The sequence below is a fragment of the Diabrotica virgifera genome, chromosome 6, assembly GCF_917563875.1.
Source record: "Diabrotica virgifera virgifera chromosome 6, PGI_DIABVI_V3a".
NCBI lineage: Eukaryota > Metazoa > Arthropoda > Insecta > Coleoptera > Chrysomelidae > Diabrotica > Diabrotica virgifera.
Genome location: NC_065448.1, coordinates 172,763,565 through 172,783,645, shown reverse-complemented (window position 1 = coordinate 172,783,645; position 20,081 = coordinate 172,763,565). Strand labels below are relative to the sequence as shown.

The following is a 20,081-nucleotide window of genomic DNA, read 5'->3' as shown; positions in this document are numbered from 1 at the left end:
ATAATCAAAATATTTTTTATTTTATTTAAAAGGCAATCAATGCTTAATATTTGCTATTTCTTATTATTCTTAAACATAACATTTACAAATGGGAATCTTATTTCCTTTTGGTTTTCAATTGAAAGTTTTTATTAACATTTAACTATTAGGAGTTATTAGGAACAACTCTATTTAAGTTTGATGAAGCTTTTCTGATATTATTGATTATGTTATTCAATTTTTTATGTGGAATTTAATACGAAAAACCCATACATTCATGTCCAAACAAATGCGACTGACCTTTTCCTGGTGAACTGAAAATGTCCTCACACAAGACCCTTTCCTGCTATCCTTGGCTGCGATCAAACCTCGTCCTGGCTTCCAGTGATGTTCTCCTTTGAAAAACTAGCTCGAATAGCTCTCGTTCCTGCTTTTGTCGTGATGCTGTGTTCTACCCTTTTCGAAACTGCTATCAGCTACCGGGACACTCTGGGCTCAAGGAGGTTCTTTTACTCTCGACCTGGCCTACTTCTCGTTCCACGATAGATACTCCACACTCACGGAACTACATCGGCTTTCTCACTCTCCGTACACTACCGTCTACTACTCGACTTCACTTCTCGACAGCTCAAAACATTCTGATCTCACTTTCTCATCCATTCCCCTACTTTCTAAATATCCCTTCCAGATTCACAAATCAATCTTCCACCACCAACTCTCATTCGTAATATTCCTCAAAACCAATTTTTAATCTTTCTAAATATGCTTAATGGATTTCAAAAGAAAATATTTAATTCCCATTCTAAAATACTTTCTAACTATTTACAAATTTTAATGACCTATTCTCTCTTTCAAATGAGTCTTATTTAGCATAGGCTAATGATCGAAACCTTCCGCGAAAAACGATAATGAACTATCATCTATTTCACTGAGTTTTATTTAGCATAGGCTAATGATCGACCTTCCGAGAAGAACGATAATGGTACGCGTCATTCACTTTGTTTATCTAAGCACATTGTTCCGAGTTTCGTACGCTTATTCTAATCACTTCTTAAAATTAAATATAACAATTTGTTGTATACAGGTTGTTCTAAATTTATATGCCCGAGGTTGAGAAAATTAAAAATATTTTATATTAAAGTGAATTTTGTTTATAATTATCAAATTTTAATTTTTATATCAAATAGAAATATAACAATATATACTCTGTACAACCCCTGATGTAGTCACTTCCGTCAAGATCTAGGTCCTCCTGTTGTATTTGGTTACCGATGTGTAGATATTGTGTTTTCCTTATGTTTACCTCTAAACCCCATTTCCTGTATTCTTCCATCAATTTTCTGGTCATATATTCTAAGTCTTCCTTATCTTGGGCAACTACCACCTGGTCGTCTGCGTAATTCAAAGTGTATAATGTTATGTCTCCGATTGGTATACCCATACCACTGCATTTCTGCTTCCAAAGTCTGAGAGCACCGTCGGTATATATATTGAAAAGAATGGGAGATAAGCAGCACCCTTGTTTAAGGCCTTTTGTTACTTGGAAGCTAGATGACAGATGGTTACCTCTCTTTACCCTTGACATAGAATCTTTATAGAGGCATTGTATGGCTTTGATGACAGTTGCAGATATGTGTGTATTGTCCAAAACCTCCCACAATTTTTTCACGGGCACTGTGTCGATTATTATGTCTACTACTGGAGTCATTCCGAAGACCCTCCTCGAAAGCATAAAAAAGCTGGGTCTGAATGAACATCTTTATAAGACTATGCAGAACAGGGCCGTGCGGTGCTATGATGCGGTGAGGCAGCCGCATCAGGCGGCATCACAAGGGGGGCGGCATAATCAGTAGAATCAAAATACAAATTGAGCCATTCAATAATTAAAAATATATATATGAGCAAGTGTCAGCCGAAAATATTTAACTGGTGAAGGTTTAACAGAACTTATTTTGACAAATTTGAAAAAATTAGGACAAGGCTATGATAACGGGGTTAATACGAACGGAATAAGAAAGGGTGTGCAAAACAGAATATTTGAAAAATATCCGAGGGCATTTTATGTGCCCTGCGCATGCCACCTTAATAATAAATGACGAAGCGTCTTTTTCTACAGAAACAACAACCTTTTTTTGTATTATACAAGAACTGTACACTTTCTGGTTTTACAAAGCGTTGGGAAGTTCTGAAAAAAAAAACAAAGTTTCACAACTAACACTAAAACCGTTGAGTACTTCTAGATGGTTAAGTCGAATACATGCATTGAAACCTCAAGATTTCAATTTTGTGAAATATATAATGCCTTATTCGAAATAATAGAAGACGTCAACAATGATTCAGAAACTAAAGTCAAAGCACGAGGATTAGTAAAAAATATTAAAAATTATAAATTTATATGCCGTGTAGTTCTTTGGAATGATATTTTATGTCATATAAATTCAGTCGAATATATGTTGCAACATGTAACTATAAATTTGTCAGATTGTGTAAAAATGTTGGAAAAACTATGGAAAAAATAAAAATTTACTGACAATTTGGCTATAAACAAATGAAAATTAGCGATAATGAAATTGCAGAAAATCTTGTAAATAAGTTCCAAATTTCCTGCTGAAAATGAATATTGAGGCAAAAGAAAAATGCGTCAATTTGATCTATGGATCAGCCCTCAACAGAGGAAGATAAATTTAAAGTAAATTTTTTAATCTATATTTTAGACAATTCCTTTAATTATTTGATTGATCGATTTTCGCTTTTAGAAACTCATAATAAAAATTTTAAATTGTTATATGATATTTTTAAATTGAGGGAAATATAAGAAAAGGGAAAAAGGAAAGATGATAAAATAAATACTAGAAAAATACTAGAACATCTTCATTCAATACTTTTCATAGCAAAAGAATCAGATATAGAGGCAAATGATTTTCTAGAAGAATTATTGCATGATTTATCCCAAATGATACCATACTCCATGAAACCTTTAGAGGTTTTGAACTATTTGTGCCAAAATATCCTAATTTTTTTATACCCAAATATAGTTGTATCACTAAGGGCCGGTATTATCTGTCCCGATTAAACCCCGACTAGAGAAATTTTGTCATGCGAGGTGCAGAAAGTACCGGTCCTAAGAATTTTATTAACACTCTCTGTCTCGGTAGCTTGGGGAAAGAAGTTTTTCAAAACAAAAAATGATTAAAAACTATTTACGAACAACAAAACTAAACTAAAAAAATTAGCACTTATTTCGATAGAGTCCTCACTAGCTGCTACTTTAGACTACACCAATCTGATTGACGAGTTTGCCAAAATTAAAATCATAAGGATAAAATTGTAATTTTCATAAATGTTAATACATATTTCATTTAATTTAAAGTATGTTTTGTTTTTAAAATAAAAGTTTTCGTTCATTTTGTGTAATTTCATTTAATAAAAATAAATGCTAGTATGTATTAAGTTTCAATAATATTTAGGGGGCGGCATTTCGAAGACTTGCGTCATATTGAAAAGATATACCGCTCTGATGCAGAAAGCTGTACTACTCGCGACGGCCAGATGCGTACGAAAATTTCTGGGGGATACACCTGCATTCCAAGTCACCTAGGGCTCGATAACACGGGAAGAGTCCCACCAGAGCTCAATCCTTTTGATACCGTAGGTATCTGGGATGACTCAATTTTCCCCTTAGAGGGAGTGTGAGCCGTATGGCTAAATCTGGACGATATTTTAAGATTAATTTCTAGTCCTACCTTTTGTGATACTGAATTTGTATAATTTCAATTTTTTTTTAATTACTAGGGCAGAAAACTAGGAGAATTTTATCAAATGACAGCATTCTAACAAAAAATAATATTTTGGAATGTAAAAAGTGGGTTTTGCAGAGATCTTTAAAAATTGCCAATTTTCAACCCGCACCTTAGACTGAACGGTTCGTTTGAAAAAAAAACTAAATATATAGTGATATTTGTAGAGAGTTGTAAGTACTTTAATTTCTGTTAACAGACCATTTACTAAAATTTAATAGTTTTCGAGATTTAAGCAAAAATGTTTCGGTAAAAGCCGAAATTTTTCGTCTTTTTAGCGATTTTTTTAATGTTGAGTCACGAAATTTTTTCAGCAAACCTCATATTCGGATTCAACACCCCAAAATACATGTAGAATGACAGAAATCAGAACTACCCCAACACTTTCCCACTAGGAGACTCCTAGAGTACAAATTGACTGAATTAATAGAAATTTTTAAAACATAAAACCCTATACACACTACTTTGGGTTTAGTCGCTGATACAATATTTTTATCTATGAGTGTATGTAAAGAAAATATGTGAAATACGACCTGTATTCCCACCACAGCCAGAATCAGTAGTGATCATATCTGTCTTTACCGGATATCTGACTCATATAATACTCGCCCCGGAAAACCATACCATGATAAGTTTCTATATCCAGTTGTGTTTTTACAAAAATGAAGCATGCATTGCAAATGTAAGTAAATAACATATTTTTTTATTTACTGCTTTATCAATAAAAAAAAATATTTTTCATACATGTTTGTCATATTCGGTTCTCTTTTTTAGAATAAGTTTTGAAACATAGTATCTAATTATAACGATTAAAACACTTTTAAAAATTCTCTGATTACTATTGTTGGTTTATCTTTTGCGCATCTTTTTAATCTCACATCCACTTCTCTTCTCAATGAGGTTCTCTCAATAATTAAATAGTGTTAAAAAAGCTCTAAAATAGTAGAAAAAGAAAGCCAAATTGCGAATATCATTTACAAATAAAACTGTTGTTATAGAAGATAAATTTTAATATGAATTGTCACTGTCATTTACTTGAATTGATTTCTTCTTCTAAAGGTGCCTGTCTCTTGAGATGTTTGGCGACCATTCTGATCCATCTTATTATATTCACAGCAGCTCGAAATAGATCAGTTGACGTTAGACCAGTCCACTTTCGTGACCTTAGACAAGGTTGACCAGCCAGGATATACATCTACGTCTAGGGTTTCTCTTGCCTTGAATTCTCGTGTTGTAGACATTGTAAAAGTCGATATTTATTTTTACGCATAATGTGGCCGAAGTATCCCAAATTTTCTGTTCTTTACGGTGTTAATAATTTCTTTGGTTTCTTAGACTTTGGAGGATAGTTACCTATGTTAGTTGTGTGGATTATGTATGAGACCCTCAACGTCGGTAGCACAACATTTCAAATGCCTCCAATCGTTTTATGGCATCTTATGTAAGAGTCCAGCTTTCTACTATCTTTTGATTCGTCCAAGGCCTCTCTAAAGATGTCTACAGAGTATACGTTGTTAAATAATGCTGGTGATAGTGTGCAGCCCAGTCTAACTCCTTTTTCGATTGTGAAGACCTCGGGCAGTTTATTTTCGAATTGCACTGTTGCATTTTGTTGGAGATATAAGTTTGAGGTTAGTGTTATATCCTTACCATTGAGTACAGATGTTTTTAGGATAACGATTATTTTTCCATGTGGTACTTTATCAAATGCCTTCTCAAAATCAATGAAATATGTATACACATAGCAGTTGACATCCTTGGCTCTCTATATTAAAATTTGTAAACTGAAGAGTACTTTATTCTTTTTTAATCCTGCTCTAAATTCAAATTGAACTTCACACAGGTGTTCTTCTAATTTGGTGTATATGCAAGAGTGAATGATGGCAGTAAGTACTTTAAGGGCATAGGCGCAAAGTGTCGCTTCAATCTGTTTTAATTGCATTCACTTTTTGCGAATCCTGAGAGACTAATAATTATTTTTAAAAGATTTAAACGCAGAATCCTTTTTCTTCTTCTTCTTCTTCTTCTTCTTTTATATAGGCAGTACTGCCTGTTTTTCTTCAACGGTGCCTTTTATTCTGTCCCTAAATTGTCATTCCATCTTTTCCTTGGGCGTCCTATACTTCTCCTGCCTAACGGTGACTTGTCCCTGGCTATTCTTACTATTAGACGAAGAGGCAGCGCTGAAAAATCTATTTGAATTTACTAAAGCTAGATTTTTCACAGTTGATTACTGTGAGTGTGTAGAGAAACATACTGCAGTCGGTCAAACGAAACGTAGAACAGGGGTTACTGAGAGGGTATCAAAGTTGCTTTTCTACGAAGGTAATTATTTCCATTTACTAAGGCTGAAAATCAGTACACACATTCTAAATTAAATATAAATAAAAGTTATTATAGTCGGTCAGCTGTATGACGGGACAGAGCCGGTCGGTCGGCCCCAATAGTCGATTGAGGAAATGAAGTATTTTGGCTCTCCATTTTTTCGTCCAGCATGGATTTACTTGGAATTTTTACAGAAGGTAGGGAATAGTCCAAGGATCATTTTCTATATCATGCCGCTATCATACGCTAAAACCTTGGGGGTGGTTCCCACCCCATCTCGGGTTTGGGAATTTTTTATTACATTTTAACCATGTAATTCGATGGAAAAAATGATTCTAAGAAAAAAATGTTTTTTACATTTTCTTCGTAAAACTAATAGTTTTTGAGTTATTCGCGCTTGAAAATAACAGTTTTTCGACGAAAAAATCGACTTTTTTAGAGGGTTTTTTGAGAGTACCTCGAAAAATATGCATTTAATCAAAAAAACTGTGGATATCGAAATTATATCTTTTAGTAACAAAAACCAAATTCTTTTCCTATAATATCTTTAAGACCAATACAAACCGAGGTATGGCATGTTTAAGGTTAGCTTTTTTCGTCAAATGCACAATTTGAAATATTCAAAACCAAATAATGGGAAAAATTTGCATTTTTCGAGGAAAACTTAAATAATCTTTTTTCAAGTATACAATTAGACCTTTCCAAAAAAAAATAATAAAAAGTTTCTTGCATGAAAATTAAGCGACTTGCAAAAAATGTCGGTACCTGCTTTTCTCTAGGAAAAAATCAGTGAAAACAACCACCTACCTACCTTCCTAATTCAAAATTGGTCTTCAACTTTCTGTAGTTCCTTTTATATTTACATTATCAATACACTTAAGAAGTTTGACCTATTTAAAATGCCTAATTTTGGAAAAATTGGAGTTTAAAAAATTTTTTTTTTTGCAATTTGGTATTTTTCACTTTTTACTTCAAAATATCTCCGAAAATACTAAAGATATAAAAAAAATTATAAACTACTAAATTGTAGCTTTCTTAATGAATAAAATTACTCTGTGCATAGATTTTCATTACAGTGAATAGTAAGCCAGATATAGCTATTTAAAACCTCTATTTACCAGCAAACACCCCCTCATTCGAGCCTTTTAAACCCGCCCCAATTAAAAACTAAGGTACCTTACGGAATTTAATTTACACAGTCTTATAGCTCTTTAAAAATCCCACAAAATCATTTTTGAGGGGTCTCATTACTGAGAGGGTATCAAAGTTGCTTTCCTACGAAGGTAATTAAATCCATTTACTAAGGCTGAAAATCAGTACACAGTTAGATATAATATTTTTCTAAAATTAGGAAGAAAAAAGGAACTACAGAAAGGTGAAGACCAATTTTAAATTAGGAAGGTAGAGGGTTGTATTCACTGATTTTTTCGTAGAGAAAAGCAGGTACCGACATTTTTTTCTGATTTTAAGTCGCTTAATTTTCATGCTAGAAACTTTTTATTATTTTTTGAAAGGTCTAATTATATACTTGAAAAAAGATTATTTAAGTTTTCCTCGAAAAATGCAAATTTTCCCATTATTTGGCTTTGAATATTTAAAATATGCATTTGACGAAAAAAGCTAACTTTTAACATGCCGTATGTCGGTTTGTATTGGTCTTAAAGATATTATTGGACCAGAATTTGGTTTGTGTTACTAAAAGATACAATTTTGATATGTACAGTTTTTTTGATTAAATGCATATTTTTCGAGGTATTCTCAAAAAAAAGTCGATTTTTTCGTCGAAAAACTGTTATTTTCAAGCGCGAATAACTCGAAAATTATTAGTTTTACGAAGAAAATGTAAAATTTTTTTTTTCTAGGAATCACTTTTTCCATCGAATTATATGGTTAAAATGTAATAAAAAATTTCCACCCCCGAGATGGGGTGGCAACCACCCCCAAGGTTGTAGCGTATGATAGCTGCATGATATAGAAAATGATCCTTAGACTGTTCCCTACTTTCTGTGAAAATTTTAAGTAAATCCATGCTGGACGAAAAAATTGCGAGCCAAAATGCTTCATTTCCTCAATCGACTATTGGGGCCGACCGACCGGCTCTGTCCCGTCATACAGCTGACCGACTATAATAACTTTTATTTATATTTAATTTAGAATGTGTGTACTGATTTTCAGCCTTAGTAAATGGAAATAATTACCTTCGTAGGAAAGCAACTTTGATACCCTCTCAGTAACTCCTGTTCTACGTTTCGCTTGACCGACCGCAGTATGTTTCTCTACACACTCACAGTAATGAACTGTGAAAAATCTAGCTTTAGTAAATTCAAATAGATTTTCCAGCGCTGCCTCTCCGTCTATATCCTTGCTTCAGACATCCTGCATATGTGCTCATTCCACTCTTCTTTTCTGTTCTTTACCCAGATATTTATATTGTCTACCCCACATATGCGTCTGATTTCCTCACTTCTTACCCTATCCTGTAGTCCTTTTCCAGCAATACTTCTTAAGATCTTCATTTCGTTGGTTTCCAGATGTCTTCGCGTTTTGCTTGTATCTGGTCTTGTTTCGGCCGTGTAAGTCATAACTGGCCTAATAACTGACTTATATATTCGGGCCTTTGTTTCCAATCTTAGGGTATTTGTTTTTCCAAATTGTGTCGTTTAGGCATCCGGCCGTTCTACTGGCTTTAATTATTTGGTCTTCTACCTCTTCTTCGACATTGTTGTCGGCTGATAGATTAATTCCCAGATATTTGCAAGTCATTACTTGTTGTATAATTTGATTGTCTAACTCCAATTTGCATCTTATTGGTTCTTTGGCAATTACTAAGGTTTTGGTTTTTTGGGCTGATATTTTCATATTCATTTCTTTTGCGTAAGGCAGAATTAAAGATTGCGTTATTACCGAGGGCAGCATTTAAATAGCACTGGACCAAGATTTTGCCTACCTCCTTAAGTACATGGGTCAGAACTGACTTGATTTAATTTATTTTACTACTATGAGGGATAAAACTCACTTATCCTAAGTAACAAATCTTTGATGTGAAACAATTTGTTTTCATTTCGCCTTCGTCTTCAAATCACATGGAACAGAATCGTCCTTGCCTTCTTATTCTTTAAGTGATGTCTCTCAATTGGAGGTGGGATATCCTCATCACTATCTCTACTTTATATACCGCTGATCTGAAAAGTTCTGTGGAACTACATTTAAACCAGTGCCTTAAATTTTTCAACCATGACACTCTCCTTCTTCCTATAGTCCTACCTCCTCTTATTTTTCCCTGTATTACAGAGTTTCATACCGCTGTCCGATCATTCGTGTCCCATATATTGTAACTTTTTATTTTTATTGTGTTGATTAGTTTATATCGACGGTTGAAAGGCAAAAGTTACCAAACGCCAATTTGGGCGATATTGACATATATATATATATATATATATATATATATATATATATATATATATATATATATATATATATATATATATATATATATATATATATATATATATATATATATATATATATATAAATGTAAAAAGTGAGTGAGGAGAAAATCTCACTGTAATTGAGGTTATCAGTCAAGGAGAAATAAAAAATGATCAAACTATTTCAATCTTTTTAATAGAATACGTTTCGTGCAGTATTCCTGCACTTCATCAGTTCTAAAATGATTGTGAAGTTAACATAAAGATGTAAAAAACAATGTCATAACAATGGTTTTTGACGTTATAAACTTAGTAGCTAAAAAATACATTAAAATTTCTTATGCTAAAGTAAAAAGCCAAAAAAGTCACAAAACTAAAAGTTTCAAAGTTACAATTACAAAAATTGGTTGAACCATGAGGCCAGGAGAAGAAAAAAAATTGTTTCCCATTTGATAGAGTTAGAATAATCAATTTAACACAATTATTTGCTGTAATGTGGAAAAGATAAAAAAACACCAAAAAAGTTTTAGGTAAAAAACAACCGTTGGTTCACAGATAATGATGAAACGGCATGCGACTCTAACAAAATACTGGATGTGTTTTAAATCAAAATTCTCATCCAACCCCCTTCGGTAACCTTCTAAGTATAGCATGAAAAGTATAGAGCTAATATTACGAGCACTTTAAAAATGGAAGTAAAGCATGTTGTCACCAAACGCCTCCAAATGAAGAACGTATCGTTTAAAAAATGACAATACTGTTGAAAAGTAACGGATTTACATTTAAACTGCAGCGAAATAATCTAATCTAATTTGATGGTATCTAGTTTTAGGTGAAATCCATGAACCTAAAATAGGTTAGGATTAATTAAATGTTAGTTATAAAAAAATACTGAATTACTTGCCTCATGATAGTAGGTTACTAACCACCAGACATGGAGTTAGTATGCCATGTTGGAAACAGAAGTTGGGATGAAATGAAAATAGGAAACTCTCATTACCAAACCAAATATCGGAGGTTCGTAGGTGGGAACTTTTTGGATGAAATAAAAACATAGGTTTTAGGCCATGCTTTGAACGGAATTATTCATGAACAATAATTTGGAATTTCAATAACTGACTGGGATTATGGGTTGTTAAGAAGTAAGGAGTGATATATAATGCTGAGATTGTCTATATCTGTGCGTTTATTCATGGAATCTTTCTCTCTTAATATGTGAGTCATCTCTAAAAAGGTTCTTTTATAAAAATTAGATTCTGAGCCTAAGGATTTGATGTTATCAAAATCTATTTGATGATTCAGTGAAATAGAATGTGAGCTAAGGGCACAAGAATGCTTGTTACATCTAATATCGCTTTTATGTGACGTCACGCGAGATTTCAAAGTTCTTTTTGTGTGGCCAATATATTTCAAATGACAATCTTTACAAGGGATGTTGTAAACTACATTAGATTTCTCCCAAATATCTATCGGTGTTTTAGTACGAGAAAAAAGGTTACCGACTGTTTTACAATTCTTAATACCAATTTTGGTGGATAACGGTTTAAATAATTTCGTAAGTTTCTCAGTTAGATGTGGGAAATAAGGTAAGGAGCAGTATCTTTGAGGGGACACAGATGTGGACACTTCATCCCTTTCATCAAATTAGATTAGATTATTTCGCTGCAGTTTAAATGTAAATCCGTTACTTTTCAACAGTATTGTCATTTTTTAAACGATACGTTCTTCATTTGGAGGCGTTTGGTGACAACATGCTTTACTTTCATTTTTAAAGTGCTCGTAATATTAGCTCTATACTTTTCATGCTATACTTAGAAGGTTACCGAAGGGGGTTGGATGAGAATTTTGATTTAAAACACATCCAGTATTTTGTTAGAGTCGCATGCCGTTTCATCATTATCTGTGAACCAACGGTTGTTTTTTACCTAAAACTTTTTTGGTGTTTTTTTATCTTTTCCACATTACAGCAAATAATTGTGTTAAATTGATTATTCTAACTCTATCAAATGGGAAACAATTTTTTTTCTTCTCCTGGCCTCATGGTTCAACCAATTTTTGTAATTGTAACTTTGAAACTTTTAGTTTTGTGACTTTTTTGGCTTTTTACTTTAGCATAAGAAATTTTAATGTATTTTTTAGCTACTAAGTTTATAACGTCAAAAACCATTGTTATGACATTGTTTTTTACATCTTTATGTTAACTTCACAATCATTTTAGAACTGATGAAGTGCAGGAATACTGCACGAAACGTATTCCATTAAAAGGATTGAAATAGTTTGATCATTTTTTATTTCTCCTTGACTGATAACCTCAATTACAGTGAGATTTTCTCCTCACTCACTTTTTACATTTAAATATTATACAGTCGTACTCCTTGATATATATATATATATAAATCCTACCATCATTGCTGCATCCTTTTACCATAGGTATGTTTGTGCGTCCACTCGAAAAATTGATGTATATCTATATTTTATAACATTGTTGGCTATCCTGCAACCATGGCTACTTCGGCATCAACTCAGTTTTCTATATACTCTAAGAATAATGGAGATGATTTTTACTTTCACTGCGATATCAATTTTGCATCCACATATTTTGCTATCGTTGAAACGTCCGAATATACCATATTACAGCATGCCGGCATTTCTGTGTCCGCAACGGGTATCATTGTTCATAGGAAAGCTATTTCTGCGTCCGCAACGTTGCCACTATCAAATACCTCGGTCCAGTTTATCATTTCATTTTGATGTGATCCTAAATGCTACCTGTACCCTGTTAGAACATGTCCGTGTAGAAAAGGTCATCTTATTTTCTCAAGGTTGTTTGCTAGATAATGAGTGGCAAGGTACAATACAAAGCATGCATTGTTTTGGAAAAATTCAAACAAACTTATATTTTTCTAAAATTTTTTTTTGTTAGTTTATATACATGTTATGGTAAAAAGTTCTTTTCAAAGATTTAGCCGCTAATTGTTTATTAATTGTTTAAATAATAACAATTTTTGTGTATAAATTATTTTAGAAACAAGTAAGTGGACTTCGTAAGTCCTAGCTTTTCACCCAAAGTAATCGAAAGTAGAAATGGAAGTCGATATTTGAACTCTTCGTGTAACTTTGCGTCGATTAATATACGATTTTACTAATTTTGAGTTATCTTTATTTACACTCATATCATATTTTATGTGACTTTAAAACAGTACTTACGATTGCTTAACTCTAAAACCGAAGTCCTGTATCAAATTTCTCATCTTTACTACTATCCTTGGCTTATAAGCTTTCATTCGACACCTTATTTGTCATTCCATCTGTATTAATAATGGAGGAGTTGTATTCGCGGAGGGACGGACCGACGGACAGACAGTCATGAAACCGAAAGTATATATTTGTTCTCGTTTTTAGAAGGCGCGTCGAATAATATATCACTTGTACTATTCCGGTGACTTTAAAACAGTACTTCCGGTCGAATTTTTAAAACCGGAAGTCCTAAGTCAAATTTCTCACCTTTAGTACCATCCTTGGATTATAAGCTTTCATTTGACACCTCATTTGTCAGTCTACCTGGTATAGTGACGAGCAGTCTTATTCGCGGTAGGACGGATAGACGGACAGACAGACTAGGTTAAATTTCTCACCTTGATTACCATCCTTCCAGGGCCGCCGCCATAAACAAAAGTAAGGGTCAAAATCTTTAACTCGATTTTCTATTCTAGAAATTAATGAAAAAACAAGAAAAATTTATGTTTAATAATCATCATAAGTGATTTATTTTCTGTTAACATTTCTGTTACCATTTTAACTAAACGTAAAATTTTGGATTGTCGTACAGTATTGTAAAATTTATTAATTGAGACGGATTTGTGTTATTTTAAGCTGTAATTATCCTCGGGGGTCGACGGATCCTTCGTTTACAAGCTATCATTTGACACCTCATCTGTAATTCTACCTGGTATACTGACGGAGGAATTGTGTTCGCAGACAGACAGAAGGATGTGTAATATAATTCTATGATTTCACATTTTTTTAAATGGATGAAAACAATGTGGTTGAATTCATTAATTTACTTTGATAAAATATGTTTCTATTTTGTTTTTGATTATCCTGAATCCGAATATGGCATTACAATTTGAAAATTTAAAAATTTTGAGCTACATATTATAAAGTATGTCTGCGTAACTAGGAACCATATGGGAAACTTTTTTATTACCAATCATACGAAAAAAAGTTAGGTATTCTTCATAAAATTCTCTGCATAGTCTAAAATCTAAAACTCAACCATCAGATATAAAATTTTATCAATTTTATACAATGTGTGTCAAAAATCAGAATCAACAATTTCAGAATATCAAAAATTGTTACTATGAAAAGTTGTTTGTAATTAAAAACTATGTTTTAATGTGCAATTACATCCTTCAAATTGAAAAAAAAATTGCAAACTTTTCTCAAATTACGGAGTCTTAACATCATTTTATTTCAATTATGATAGATAACTATTTTATTATCAATTTTACGAAAAAAGTTATTCTTCATAAAATACTCTAACTTGTCTAAAATCTAAGATGCAACCATCATATATCAGACTTTTTAAATTTAATACGAGGTATGTAAAAAAAATTTTCGTCAAAGGTTATGTTTGGTCGTAACTAATATATGGGGTAGAAGTTTGGACTCTAAAAGTAAAAAATTGGAGGCATTCGAAATGTGGCTATATAGGTGTATTCTGAAAATAGGACTGTAAAAGTCTCAAACGAAGAAGTGTTAAGAAGAATTGGACATGGCAAGAAGCTTATGAACACAACTAAAATAAGAAAAACATCGTATTTGGGCCATATACTTCGTAACGATAAATACTCTCTGCTACACGTCATAATGCAAGGAAGAGTAGAGGGGGAAAAAGGCTTGGAAAGAAAGAAGAAATCTTGGCTGAGGAATATCAGAGATTGGACTAACCTCAGTGTTGAACAGATATTTCATGTTGCAAAAGACAGAGAAGCGTTTAAAAAAGTGACCGCCAATCTTCGTTAGAAGACGGAACAAGAAGAATGTAAAAAAATATGAATTTCGCTTAACAGTTAAGTACTTTTATAGTTCACCATAATTGAATATTTAACCATAGTTTTTAATTCCAAACAACTTTTCTTAATAACCATTTTCGATATTCTTCTTCTTCTTCATGTGCCTTGTCCGTTGCGGACGTTGGCTATCATCATAGCAATTTTAATCTTGTTTTCGGCGTTTCTGAATAACTCGATCCATGTTGATCCACTCGTTCCAGTTGGACTATATGATATTTATCATGTCTCATAATATGACCGAGGTAGTGAAGGTTCCGTTTCTTAATTGTGAAAGAGATTTCTTTTTGTTTTCCCATTCGGCGCAATACATTTACGTTGGTGGTGTAAGTCGTCCAGGATATTTTGAGGAGACGTCAATACACCCACATTTCGAATGCCTCTAACTTCCTTATTAATGTCTCCGTTAGTGTCCATGCCTCTGCTCCATACAGCAAGACTGGAAATACATAGCATTTTAGCAGCCGTATTTTTAGTGGGAGAGATATGTCGGAATTGGTGCCTATATTTCTCATGCTGTTAAATGTTGCTCTGGCCTTGTCAATTCTAGATCGTATTTCTGTTGTTTGATCCCATTTCGAGTTGAAGACTGTTCCAAGGTATATATTTATACGAGGCAACGTGTTCAATTGATTGGTTTTTTATTTTCAATTGTCTGGCAGGTTTTTGAGTTTTGCTGACCAGCATCCATTTTGTTTTATTTATGTTGAGGTTAAGTCCTTTTTCTTCACTCGCTCTTTGTACCCTGTCCATAAGATACTGTAGTTCATCGATACTACTGGCAAGTACGACTGTATCGTCCGCATATCGGATGTTATTTGTCAATTCTCCATTGATTTTTATGCCTTCGTTTTCTGCATCCAGTGCTTTTTTAAAAAATTGTTCGGAGTAAATATTAAAAAGGAGAGGGGAGAGAACACATCCCTGTCGCACACCTTTCCTGATATCAATGCTCTCTATGGACGCATTGCCGACTTTTACCCTGGCTGTCTGATTCCAGTAGAGACTTGTCACAATCCGGATGTCCTTATCATCAATTCCTATATTTTGTAGAATTTCAATTAGTTGGTCATGTCTTACATTGTCAAAGGCCTTCGAGTAATCTATAAAGCACATGTAGATATCCTTGTTCATATCTCTACACCTCTGTACTAATGTTTGCAGATAAAACACTGCCATTTTGTGCCCAAAGCGTTCCTAAAACCAATTTGTGACTCGTTGATTTCCGCTTCACACTTGTTGTAGATTCTGTTATATATGATTTTGGTGAAGACTTGGTGATATGTGAAATATTTTCGATATTGTGAAATATAAAGGTACTTTACTGTTGAGCGAAATTCACATTTTTTTTACATACCTCGTATAAAATAATAAAATCTGATATCTCATGGTTGCATCTTAGATTATATACAATGCGAAGCATTTTATAAAAAACGAGGGATATAAACAGATTAGAAGCCTTCGAAATGTGGCTTTATCGCCGTGTCCTAAAGATACTATGGACAGAGAAAGTCACAAATGTAGATGTCCTTAAAATAATCAACCAAGAGCGCCACCTTTTCGAAAACATCAAGAAAAAGGAAAACGGCGTATTTGGGTCACATCATGCAAAACGAAAAAAAACCAGTTCCTTCAACTTATAATCCAGGGCAAATTGAAGGCAAGAAAGGAATAGGACGCAAGAAAATGTCCTGGCTCCGAAATATAAGGCAATGGACAGGGATTAACGACATAAAATATCTGATACGCATTGCAAGAAACAGAGAGTTAATGGAAAATGTGATCGCTAACATCCATTAGTGGATTTGCATCTAAAGAAGAAGAAGAGGAAAACTGCATGTGGATTCGGCGGCGAACTTCTTTTATATTTTATCGTTTCATTATTCCACCTTCAGCCAAAGTGAAGACGAAAGTTTCGCCGAAGGTTTTTTGCTGAAGATTATGCTGGCCGAAGCTGGCCGAAATCGATTAATCGGTCAGTCTCTAAAGGTTTCTTCTATCCAAGGAATTACATGAAATAAAGGAAATAATTTTCTGAACATTCTGAACGACTTCTTAGAATGTGCTTAGCATCTAGCAATTTTTTTCCATTCTCTTTTTTTAGCTTTTTCGTGGCGTATATGGTGTGAGACGTAATATTGTTCTTGAAAACTAATCCAGTGTTATTAGACTTCTCTAAATTTTCTGGACACAATAATACCTATATTACATATAATCTTTATTACCGGTGAAACATATCGATTTAAAGTAAAATATTTTCTTAGTGGTTTTCATAACATGCCTTCATCAGAGTCTACATCCGATTTATCAGGGATACGGTCTTGAACATTTGAGCATATTATTTCATTATTCGTTACAAAACTGTCATTCATTGAAACGGAAAGTAAAATAAAAAAATGTACCTATCAGTAAACATAATTGAACGCATCGTTTTCTTATAAAAACGCAAATGTTTTAAAGAATGCATTATTTTTCCTTATAAAAACAATTTTAACCCGCGAGTAGTTGCGCGGTGAGATAGAATCTCAATTTTTATCCTTTTTCGCGATAACTTGATGAAAAATTTTTCAATTTGGAAAAAAATTCGTAAGTGCCTCGAGGAAGGGTGTAGTAATGCGTACGAATTTTTTTTCTTCTTCTTCTTTTTGTGGAATTTATGGCTTTGGGGAGAGCCAATTAGGTTTAACCCGCGAGTAGTCGCGCCGTTAGATAGAATCTCACATTTCATCCTTTTTCGTAATACAGTAAAACCTGTCAGTAACGGCCACTAAAAATGAAAGAACTATTGGCCGATATAGAAAGGTGGCCGCTATTGTCAGTTTTTGTAGTCTACATATAATTGGTTTGGGAAATTTTTAAACTGGCCGGAGTGGCCGATATTGGCAGGTGGCCGTTAACACAGGTTTTACTGTACACTAAAATTTGTCAGCAACGGCCACTAAAAATGAAAGAACTATTGGCCGATATAGAAAGGTGGACGGTATTGCCAGTTTTTGTAGTCTACATAATATAATTGGTTTGGGAAATTTTTAAACTGGCCGTTAGGACAGGTGGCCGATGTTGGCAGGTGGCCGTTAACACACGTTTTACTGTACAGTAAAATTTGTCAGTAACGGCCACTAAAAATGAAAGAACTATTGGCCGATATAGAAAGGTGGACGGTATTGACAGTTTTTGTAGTCTACATAATATAATTGGTTTGAGAAATTTTTAAACTGGCCGTTAGGACAGGTGGCCGATGTTGGCAGGTGGCCGTTAACACAGGTTTTTTTAATAAAATTGTTAGAAATATATATTTTCAATATAAAAAGTAGATAAAAATAGTACAAAATAAAAATTTGTTTTAAATTCGTATTTTGAGATAGAATCTCACACGCGACTATCGACGTTACAGAAGTGAGCGCGACTACTCCAGGGTTAATTTGTACTTATTGAACTTATTTTTTTTAGCAAAGGCCTACCTGAGTTCTGTGATGACAATATTTCATTTTCGTTATCCATTTCTTCCGTTGATCCAATATCGACATTTAAAATACTTGTATAACGGTATTTCAGACGGTTACCAATGTTGCCAAATTGAGAAGACGCAGAATAATCGAAAGAATGAAAATAATATTCACCAATGAATTATACTCGATTGGTTCATGCGCCTCCTGAAGGAGATATCTTGAACTAATGTATACACAAACATTTCATGTTAATATTATTGTTGCGTCACTTAAAATCCTCAATAAGTTTTTTGCTGTGTATCACAACTCTATGAAAATTGGCCACATTACTTGTTTGGATTACTAGTGCCCCCTTATATTACCTAAGAGAAATTAGTAACGACCGTTACCGAAATATAAGCGATTGTAATACTGCGTCCGTATATTGACGCAACAATGCGGTGGATGCAGCATTACATGCAAAAACATAAATGTATGGACGCATCAATGTCTGGAAGATGTATATATATATATATATATATATATATATATATATATATATATATATATATATATATATATATATATATATATATATATATATTAGGGTGGATCGAAAAACGGGTTTTTTCTGTTATACAATTCTAATAGCACGGAAAACTTGCGCATAGACGTCATTAAAAAGGGAAAAATAATAAAAAAAATTTTTTTTCAAATTTGAAATCGCGCAGAAGGCATAAAGTTACAAAAAAAGACAAAATACCGGTAATTTTCAAAAACACGTAAAATTACAAAAAAAAGTCTGTTTTCGTTCTAATAGTGAAAAAAGTGTTGTCAAGAGTGTCCTTAATGCATACAAAAGATAATTAGACCCATTCCCGTTTAACTGAATTCGCGCAAAAAGCATAAAATTGCAGGTTGTTTCGTAAAATAACGATATTTCATTATTTTCGACGATTTTTAAACATGTGCCAAAACCATACAAATTGTATTTTTAATTTGTAATAGTGTAAAAACTATTAAAAATAGTTTTCCTAATCCATAAAAAATACTTTCGGACCTATTATTCCTTAACTGTATTCGCGCAATAGGTCTAAAGTGTAGTATACGTAAGTTGTACAGTCCCGTAAAAACGCGGTTTTCCATATCTGATGAGTGTTTTTTAACACATTAAGGTTTGTAATAAGACTATAACAAGTGATTTACAAACAAATTTATTAGCCAACACATCATATTGCAGCTCTCAGCTCATTTCAACATTTAATCTGTGCTGAAATGACCCAGGACTCACGACGAGGACGTGGCTGCAAGGCGAGGCCCACCCCCACCCTACCCAACCAACCAACCAGGGTGAATGTTATTTACAATACTTACAGTAATTATTTACTCTGTACTATGTATGTATTTGTTGTAGGCAAAAGGTTATTTACATAGAAGCCCCTTTAAATTCTGACTTTGAATTAAATGTGGGCATCAGTTGCCTTGATTTTAAAGTATAGCCCGAATATATCCATCTCGATTTTCAAGCCCGCACAATTTTTCTGCTGCCTCTATAACCAGTTTTACACACCTCTCAACTGACTGGGTGTGGGTGTGGCATGGGAATTTGAGGTATTTAAGCTCTGGTAAAATTTTGTCTTTCAATAAAGAAGTAATATGTGCAGTTGGTATCTTGGACAGTTGTGGCGGTGGTGTTAACTTACAGATTGACCAATCAATAAGTTCGGTATAGTCGTTTGCACTAAAATTTATTGAAGGTATTTTAAAGTCCCTAACGCATCCTTCAGCTGATGGCTCATTACTGGATTTTAGGATCCTCCTGTAGCCAAGTTCCCTAATGTGTGGTCTTTCATCCATTATGATAGCCAACATCATTTTTTCAGGGTGGCAGAAGAATGCGTTCCTTTGAACTACTGGATCAAGGATTTTCTTGATATTGTCCGGTAGATGTCTGGTTGTTTTAATACCTTCAAAATATGCCTCGGTCCATCTTTCACAGTGTAGTTTTTCTTTATATCACACCAAACAGGTGCATATGTCTTCACTATGTAA

At 33.4% G+C, this 20,081-nt stretch overlaps 1 protein-coding gene across 1 annotated transcript in view; it reads left to right on the top strand.

Annotated features, from left to right (window-relative positions):
- Positions 1 to 4,364: 4,364 nt before the first annotated feature.
- Positions 4,365 to 20,081, top strand: part of LOC114335080 (tyrosine-protein phosphatase 69D-like) — a 729,328-nt gene continuing 713,611 nt past the window's right edge. Inside the window, exon 1 of the mRNA XM_050654333.1 lies at positions 4,365 to 4,458. Within this exon, the coding sequence (XP_050510290.1) occupies positions 4,439 to 4,458 (20 nt within the window). The 5' untranslated portion in view covers positions 4,365 to 4,438. The remainder of the gene's footprint in view (positions 4,459 to 20,081) is intronic.